The sequence below is a fragment of the Syzygium oleosum genome, unplaced genomic scaffold (genome assembly GCF_021117445.2).
Source record: "Syzygium oleosum isolate NSW1041296 unplaced genomic scaffold, Sole_v2.1 Sole_v2.18, whole genome shotgun sequence".
Taxonomy (NCBI): domain Eukaryota; kingdom Viridiplantae; phylum Streptophyta; class Magnoliopsida; order Myrtales; family Myrtaceae; genus Syzygium; species Syzygium oleosum.
In genome coordinates, this window is record NW_026607502.1 from 2,802,294 (window position 1) to 2,811,467 (window position 9,174).

Sequence of the window (9,174 nt, forward strand, 5' to 3'; positions counted from 1 at the left end):
GATGGTTGGGAGAACATCATGTGGATGGTTGGGAGAACATCATGTGGATGGTCGGGAGACCACAACATACAATCTATCCCCATCCGACTCAGGCTGAATCGATGGTGAAGCCGCTGCCGGATTCTGCTGGACCTAGAAAACCAGATGACCCGGATTATGTATTTCTCCGTCAGGTTTCGAGAAAACCTATGAAGTTTTAATTTTTTAATAAGAGTTCCATTGTAGATTCAATCTTTCATCTTCTTTTAAACATTTTTCAAGATCAACAGCGATTGATTCTATTGATCACATTAATAGAATGGACTGCATAAAAATCTGCTAATTTGACCGGTATCTTGTGTAACCATCCTAGTGCGCGCACGATTAGGATTAGCACTAGGAAGCTGGATTGACCAAAACTAAGATGAAATCTTTTGCTAATTGATATGCCTAAATAGCATCTGCTGCAAATGATGATATGACTACTCCTCAATCGCCTTTGGTTAAGCAGCGTGTGATGTTTCATGAACTCAAGCTTCCATTGCTTGATTTGTGCAGGATAGATCGTGAGTTCAAAGCATACTATCTCTTACTCAAGAGTAACTTAGAAGGCAACACTCACCATCCCCCGAGAGGTGCGTTAGCTGATGCACACGGGTGATGTGGTTTATGTGTAAATGCAAAGTTTGTTCAAGCCGAAGGTTCAGATACCTATGTTAGAAAGAAAAGATGAATCTTGAACGCTTTTATGAAATAATGCCTTCAACGAGCATCTTTGAGAGGCCGAGTTTGACCTCGACGTCAATGGCGCAAACGCACCAAGGGGTACGAGGTGTCAACCCCTCCCCACGGCGTTTGGTGCTCCGCGTAGTTATCGGTGAGTACATATTATGATCGAAGACAGTCGAAAATTACTGTACATCACCCGCATGAGTTGTGCGAATCATTGTTGAATCGACGCCTTCTATAAGAAGAACAATGATGGACAACTATAGCTGTTCATATTGCTGAGATCAAGTGACGCTCTTCATGTTCAACAACAACAACCTCTCCCAGTTCAGAATATGAATCATTTCGCATAATGCCACGCCATCACCGTCATCAGAAGCAGGTGCGGATGCGAGGGGCTTCACGTGCCTGGGAATGGGACATGAGGTTCTCTTGTTCTGCCGTGCGCAGCCTCTTTTGTTTTCTTCTCTCTTTGGAGATTTCCACATGTAGAAACTGGCACGACAGCATTTACTCCCAAAAAACATGTGCAGAGCTGGAGTTTCTGTAACACACGCATGTCCGAAGGACGACTTTGTTTCCCGCACGATAATCCTAGTGTTTGAGTTGAAAAAGAAAACGTCATTTCTGATTCTGAAGATAGATGCACTCAAAACAGCCTTTGATTTCAAAACACGTCAGAATCGAATTTCTTTTTTCTTGTTATCCAAATATTAATTTGATAACCCCAAAATATAACTAATAGCTCGACATATTCGATATAAAAGTACTTTTATAATCGAAGGATAAGAGTGCATAGACCAACTACCTAAAAACTCATAGAGCACCATGCAAATTCCATGAACCGATTAAGCTCAAACCTTTGACCCGTTAAAAAATGTGCAAGTAACTCTGACCTAAAATAGTTTACACGCAGTTGGTTGAATCTTAACGAGTGTTTTGAGTATCTACGATGGAAATCCCCTAACACTCGAACCAACATGCCAGCCCTATCCAGACTAAAGTGCTTTGCAACTCCACTTTACATTTTGCTTCATTTGAGGTTTTTTTTCCCTAAGAATGCTCAGACTAAAGTGCTTTGCATCTCCACTTTACATTTTGCTTCATTTGAGGTTTTTATTTCCTAAGAATGCTCGGAACACGGAGACCCATCTATTGAATTAGTTTTCTAAATAATATGATACTTTATAAGTGGTCATTGAGCTCGTGGTATATTTAGGACCCAACGGAAATTTATCACATCATTTTGATAAATAAAATCTAGTATGTGAATCTTTAGTGTAAATGTCTAATCTTTCTTCTTCTCGAAAAAATCTCAAAGTATGTTATAGAAAGCAATGTAATGGAAATGAAGGCTGCCATGCTGTGACTCTAAAGTTAAATTTCAAGAGATAATGAGATACCGTGTATATAATATATAGGACCGAGTTCAAATAATCTCTATGGCATTCGCGTCTCCTATGTCTTTCTAAACACTTCCCTCCTCTTCCTCGAAGTCTGCTGCCATTAGATGTCTAGGGTTGCATTGATAGCTTGATAGGGTGAATTAGTTATGTGAGTATGTTCTCCACTTGCCATTTTGTGGATCTAGTGGATTAAAAAACTTCTGAAACTTAAGAGGTTAGTGGAATAAGCTCATGCTGTCTAGAGACTAAGGAGCCATTCCGCGTGTTTGTGGGATAGCATATTTGTCTCCGACATTCATGAGTTTATTATATAGGGCAAGCTAGGATGGCAGTCCGGCACTAATATATTCAGCATGCGCTATACTATACTTTTTTTCTGAAATTTCTTTTTATCACATAGACTTACAATGATTTCAGTGGTTCCATCTTTTACAAATAGTAAACTAGAAAATTGCATCTATGTAATTAACATTGAAGGTGAGCAAATTTGGGAAGATTGTCCAAAAAGTCATAAACCTATTGCATTTTTGTCAATCCAGCATTAAACCTTTCAATTTTGCTAATGAAGTCCTAAACCTTTTCAAATTTTGCCAAATGAGTCTATTTGACAAATTTTGGCCGGAAATCGCTAACGTAAACGTCAACTGTCTTATGTGACATGGCCAACGCTGACGTGGACATCTTTTAATAATATTTTTTAAAAAATTCTGATTTTTTTCTTTTTTTCATTTCTTCTTCCTTTTACCAATGACTGACGACTAGCCATAGGCGATAGCCGGGCGGGGGTCGACCTTGCTAGCTCTTGCCTTCACCTAGGCAAGGCTCGGCCACCAATCCACTCTCGACGCAACCTCCACCACAGGACACTGCCTCGCCGCCACCATCGAACCCCCTCTCGGCCAGTTCAACACTCCTCCATGCTCGTCAAGCTTGTGGCCGTTGAGATCTCAGTGAGCATGATGGCCATGGCCCGGTAACTCATCCTCCAAGCAACTTCCCATCTTGCCTTCACAAAAGCTAAGGCGCCCCAAGCCAAGGCAGCCTCACCCTCACCCAGGCGAGACCAACCCATCTGGCCATCGTTTGTGACCGGTGGCCGGCCATCGACAACATGAAGAAGAAAGGAAAAAAAGAAAAAGAAAAAAATCAGAAAAATTGTAAAGATAAAAATATATATATCAAAATATTATTAAAAATTGTTCACGTTAGCGCCAGCTGAGTCACATAAGATGGCCAACATCCACATCCACATCAGCGATTTCCGGTCAAAATCGGTTGGAAGAACTCAATTAGCAAAATATGAAAAGATTTAGGACTCAATTGGTAAAATTGAAAGGTTTATGACTGAATTAACAAAAATACAATAAGATTACAACTTTTTGGACAATTCTCCCGAGCAAATATACTCATTTTAAAAATAACCTATAAATTACAAAATCAAGACCAAGAACGCTAATGAGATTTAAGTTTTCTATGTCAACGCAAATATCGACATAGTGATAAATTTGAGGCGTCGTTTTAAAGTTAGAAACTTGATAAATTAGTTGGAAAAGTCCACCAACTGATATCACACTTCAAATGATTAATCAAAGGACAAAGGCCACTAACAAATTATGGAAGTAGGAATTCAACTTTCACAAGGCGCTTCAATATGAAAAGATTGGAGTATAGATCGCAGCTAAACAGGGAGTCTCAACCATGAAGGCATTTTTTCAAAGAGCTTGACAAAGCGCGGGCCTTACACACATGGAACAAGGTACAAGAAGACGTGATGCACGAGGTAGAGACCAAAAAGAGAAGAAGAAGAAGAAGAGAACTAGCGACCATCATCATGCAAGGAGATGACATGCTTAATCATTAAATTAAGATGAATCCGCGTATCGTGTTTTTCCTTTCAGAACGGGCCGTGTTTTTTTTTTCAGAACGTGTTCATTGTGATATTTGATGCTACTGCAAGGTTCCAAGGCGGCGGGCGGGTGGACTGTCGTATATCTCCCTCGTTCTTCTAAAGTTGCAATCCACAAATCTACAAAGAGGAACCTAGTACAGTCCCTCATTGACCCTAACAAATGAGCCACGAGCCCATTGCGATGAATAATACTTATACCACGTAACATGTTGACGTGACGTCGTTAAAATGTTTTCATTTCCAAGATGTGCATTTCTTGTGCATCCGATGGTCCAATAAGAAGGAGAATACAAAGAAGTAGGAAACACCAACATGCTGCAGTCAGATCCAAATGATCTGTCCCTCGTGTTTAGGCAACGTGCATTTAATGGACAGGCAAGAGGATATGCAAACTACAAACTAATCCAATTTGTCCCCAAAAAAATGAAGGGAAAAAAAAAAAAAAAAGAATGCACACTGTACAGATTTCTCCCAAGTAGCCCTCTTTTGGCAATGCCATTCCCATTCTCCATCAAAGCCCCACCTAAATCTTGGTGTAGAGATGTTGACTTCTCATGCTTTCTATAAAGTAGTGTCTACCTAAATCTGGTCCCACATCACTGTCTTCCAAATTCATCTTTCACAGAACAGGAGTCCCCATTGTCCACCAACCCAAAATAGGTCCAAGCTAATAACTACCAAAGCAACATCATTCTCCATTTTAACAAGTCGTACAGATGAACATGCTCATAGTCTTACACTACAGATCTTTTTATCATGTTCTCTTACGTTTGTCTCCATCTTAGCAAAAAGAATGAAGATGTTCAATCCAAATTTCAATCAACCTTTGAACCAAGGTCTAATATCCCAGCTCTTTTTATGATGTTCTATTGTGTTAAATGTCTGCCTGTGTATGGGCTTTCTGTGATCTTTCCTGGTGTTGGGCACGTTTTCTTCGTCCTGAATTTAGATTCCACATCCAAATCCAAGGAAACATAGATCTTCTTTTTACAGACTTCAGCAGCACGACAGACGCGAACACCAGGTCCACACTCCGCCAGTTCTCATGTCAAAACATGCTTCCGTTCACGTTTAAATGGAAATGAGGAACTCCACATTGAAATTGCGTCTATCAAATAAACCATATGGACCTAAAAGCTAGCTGGAGAAATGCAACTAACTACCTTAAACAATGAAGCTCGATCTGACCGATTGAAGTCAACACAAAAAATAAGAGGTGTACAAAAAACCTCAATAGGTACTTCCCTGAACGAAACGACTAAACAAGCTGCAGATAGAAAATCGTATATTGCTTGTCAAGAAATTTCTGCACATGAGCGGACTTTTAGCATATTCTAGGAGCTTATTATCACTTTGAGGTTACTACAAAAATCAATCTCGAATTTCCTTCTACACAGTGTGCGAGCGAAAAATAGGCTCGTTCGCCATTATTAATGTTCATATGAAAGGGAAGGCATGGCCAACTACATCAACGCGCTAGGACAAAATACTTTCCTTCTTAAACTCCAATTAGTAGCGAGTGGTCCCAAAAAAGGAAATTGTCTAGATCCAGACTCCACCACTTTTCAGGTCAGGTCTGCAGGTCAGAACATGCTTGTATTCAAGCTTAACTGGAAATTAGGAACTCCAAATGTAGAACCAAACAAAATATCGAGTAAACTACTACATGGACCTAAAAATAGATGGAGAGCCAAAGTGTGTAACTAACATCCTAAAAATTATATACCTCAATTCTACTGATCAAAGTCACCACTAAAAATAAGAGTTTTGTTCAAATGAAACTTACGGCAATAGCAAAATGAGCTGCGGAATGGTATTAACATATTGCTTCTCAAGAAATATATGCAAATGAGAAGACTTTTAGCATATTCTAAGAGCTTATGCTTATCATTTTAAGATTGATAAGGAAATCAATCTCAAATTTTCTACTACACAGTGAAATACAAAGAAGGGAAAACACCGTGCCTGCCATTAATAATGTTGATATGGAAGATAAGGCAATGCCAAACACTCCAGAGAGCTAAGAACCTAAGATAAAAGAAATTTGCGTATTCACTTTTCATACTTCAATCTACCCTTGTTGGATACAAGAATAGCCCTTAATTTATGTAGTAACAGCTAATGCCCCATCTAAGTACACCCCAAAAAGAAAAACACATCAAAAAGAAAAATCCGAATGAGGAATATGATACAGAAGCTTAGCACAGACAAAGGAGAGAGGTAAAAGCATACCAATTCTCTCCTCCCTCTCTATTCAGAATCGGATGGCAAGTACGAAGAAGAAGATGATGCTGCTGCCTCCTCCTTCATCAGATTCTGCAATCCGGGTTTCAATTCCCTATTACAGAACTCATCATATTCTCCTTTGTCACCTCCTTTCTTCTTAACTTCCACCACCACCAAAGACGGTGTCAACTCGAATATCTCAGCGGCAATTGTTAAGGGCCCCTTCACTCCCTCCCTCGACCCCTCCAAGCTCACCCTGCAGTCCTTCTTCCTCACAGTGAAGCTGACCAACTTCGCAATCTCCTCCAATTTCGATATAATCTTTGAAACCGGTGCTCCCGACACGAATCTCGTCTCGTCTCCCCCTTCCTCGAACAACCCCGACAAATCGAAACCCCGGGAGAACGATATGATATCGAACGCGTTCAAGCTCGCGGGTCTTGGCAATGTCGTGATTCTCCTCCGCATCTCGACTTCACTATCCGACTCGGACAAGGACTGGTCAGATGAAGAACCCATGTCCTCCTCCCCGTCCTCCACGCTGCAGACCTTATCGTCCTCAATGTAGAACTTGATATGCTTAAACCCTTTCCTGAACCACCTATTCTCCATTACCTCCGGAATTGTGATCCTGGTCTCCGGGTTCGTATCCAAGAGCCGCGTGAGCAGCTTAGATAGCTCGGTCGAGAACCACCTCGGACACCGAAACTCGCCCTTATAAATCTTCTTATACATCTGCATGATGTTCTGATCGTGGAAGGGCAGATAACCGGCCATCAGGACAAACAAAATCACACCACAAGACCAAATATCCACCTTAGCGGCATCGTAGCCTTTCCTAGCTAAAACCTCAGGGGCAACATACGCAGGGGTTCCACAGAACGTATGAAACAAACCGTCCTGCCTAATTTGGTCCGAGACCGCGCTCAACCCAAAATCCGACACTTTGAGATCGCCATTCTCGTCAAGGAGCAAGTTTTCCGGCTTCAAATCCCGGTGGTACACGCCCCTCGCGTGACAGAAGGAAACGGCAGAGATCAACTGCTGGAAATACTTACGCGCGACCTCCTCCCGGAGCCGGCCCTTGGCGACCTTGTTGAAGAGCTCGCCGCCGCGGACGTACTCCATGACGAAGTAGATCTTGGCCTTGGTGGCCATCACCTCGAAGAGCTGGACGATGTTGGGGTGGCGGACGCGGCGGAGGATCGAGATCTCGCGCTTGATGTGGGCGACGAGGCCCCCCTTCAGGATCTTCTCCTTGTCGATGACCTTGATGGCGACGCCCTCCCCGGACTCGACGTTGCGGGCGTAGTACACCTTGGCGAAGGTCCCGTGGCCCAGGAGCTTGCCCACCTCGTAGCGGCCGAGGAGGAGGGGCTGGCTGTCTTTCTTGGAGCCGGACCTGGCGGCGCCGGCGCCGGCGCCGGAGGAGGAGGAGGAGGAGGAGGAGGAGGCCGCGGGGTTGCTGCCGCCGGTGCCCGCCATGGGAAGGGATCTTTGGAGGGGCGAAGCAAGGACGTGGGTAAGCCGGGATTCGCGCCGGGGAGCTTCAGTGATGCGTCTTCCGGAGGCGATGGCGATCCACCGCTGGTGGGTCTGGTTCTTGCTTGTTGGTTCTTGTTCTTGGTTCTTTGGGTTTTCTTGAAATGGTGTAGAGAGAGAGAGAGAGAGAGAGAGAGGGGTGATGATGATGGTGATGATGACGGTGGTGTTAGGTTTTGAGGTGTGGGGGGGGGGGAGTGTGGTGTGGAAAGAGAAAGATGGTCTTTGTGTTTGAGCCAATTTTAAAGCAATTTGGGGGAGGGCATATTCCTATTGGGGCTCCATGCTAGGATTTTCCATTTACTTTCTGTCCCCTTTAATTTGTTCCATTTAAATTTCTCTCTCACCCTCCTTTTTTTTCCCTTTTCTTGCTATTTATTCCCATGGGGGATTGCTTGCCACCTTTGGGTGACATTCTAATCCTAAAGCCATAACCAAAAAAAAAGAGGGGGGGGGGGGGGGTAAATGACGAAAAAAAATGATTCCTGAAATTTGGCTTAATATGCATTGTAGTCCTTAAAGTTTGAATTTGTTCAAACGTGGTCCACGAACTTTAATCCGGTGTGTAATGTGATCCCTGAACTTTTAATTTGAAGAATGCGGTACTTGAAGTTTTGGTACGTGCTCAATTTAGTCTCTGAACCATATGAAAATGTTCGGGGTAGTCCTTCCTTTAATTCAAAATCAGGGAATACATTAAACATTTTCATATAGTTTGGGGACTGCATTGAACATCTATTATAAGTCCGTGGACCACATTGAGCATTAGGTTAAAGTTTAGATACCACATTGCACATTTAGTCAAAGTTCGGTGACTGTTTGTGTCATTATCCCTATAAAAAAGGAAAGTGTTGTCATATTAGCATCAGTCTCGAATTTACTATAGATAGAATTGAGAAAAATTGAATTCGACCAAAGTGCAATCATCGTCCTAACCATTTAAAAAAAGTCCGATCAAATTCTAAATGTATTTGGATTCATGTAAATCAAGTCTTTTCGGTGGCCACTCGGTCGATTTTTTCGACTTGGCACAACAAAAATTTCATGTGGCGTTTCTTTATTGTTTTTAAACATGTGTTGTGCCAATGTGGTGTCGCATTGGAAAAAAGAAAGTGAAAACTCAAAAAAATGCAAATTAAGGAAAAGAAAAAAATCTAAAAAGAAATCAGATAAGGAGACAGTGATAGAGAGAGAGAACACAAGGGTTTTGCTCCCCCATCATTAGACTTTATTTGTTTCGCGAAAAATGAATAATTTAAATAAAATTTCTTAAAATTGATCGTTTATATCTCATACATAAATGAATGAATGAAAAATATTTTTATCGTTCAAGAAAATGTTTGGACATAAATTATTAGCGATAATGAAACTATTTTCTATTAA

The 9,174-nt window shown here is 41.8% G+C and overlaps 1 protein-coding gene across 1 annotated transcript; it reads right to left on the reverse strand.

Moving 5' to 3' along the window:
• Window positions 1-5,889: 5,889 nt before the first annotated feature.
• On the reverse strand, window positions 5,890-7,908 carry LOC115682109 (CBL-interacting serine/threonine-protein kinase 12-like). The gene has a single exon (XM_030606245.2). The coding sequence runs from the start codon at window positions 7,732-7,734 to the stop codon at window positions 6,274-6,276; it is 1,461 nt and encodes a 486-aa protein (XP_030462105.2). The 5' UTR covers window positions 7,735-7,908; the 3' UTR covers window positions 5,890-6,273.
• Window positions 7,909-9,174: the final 1,266 nt, after the last annotated feature.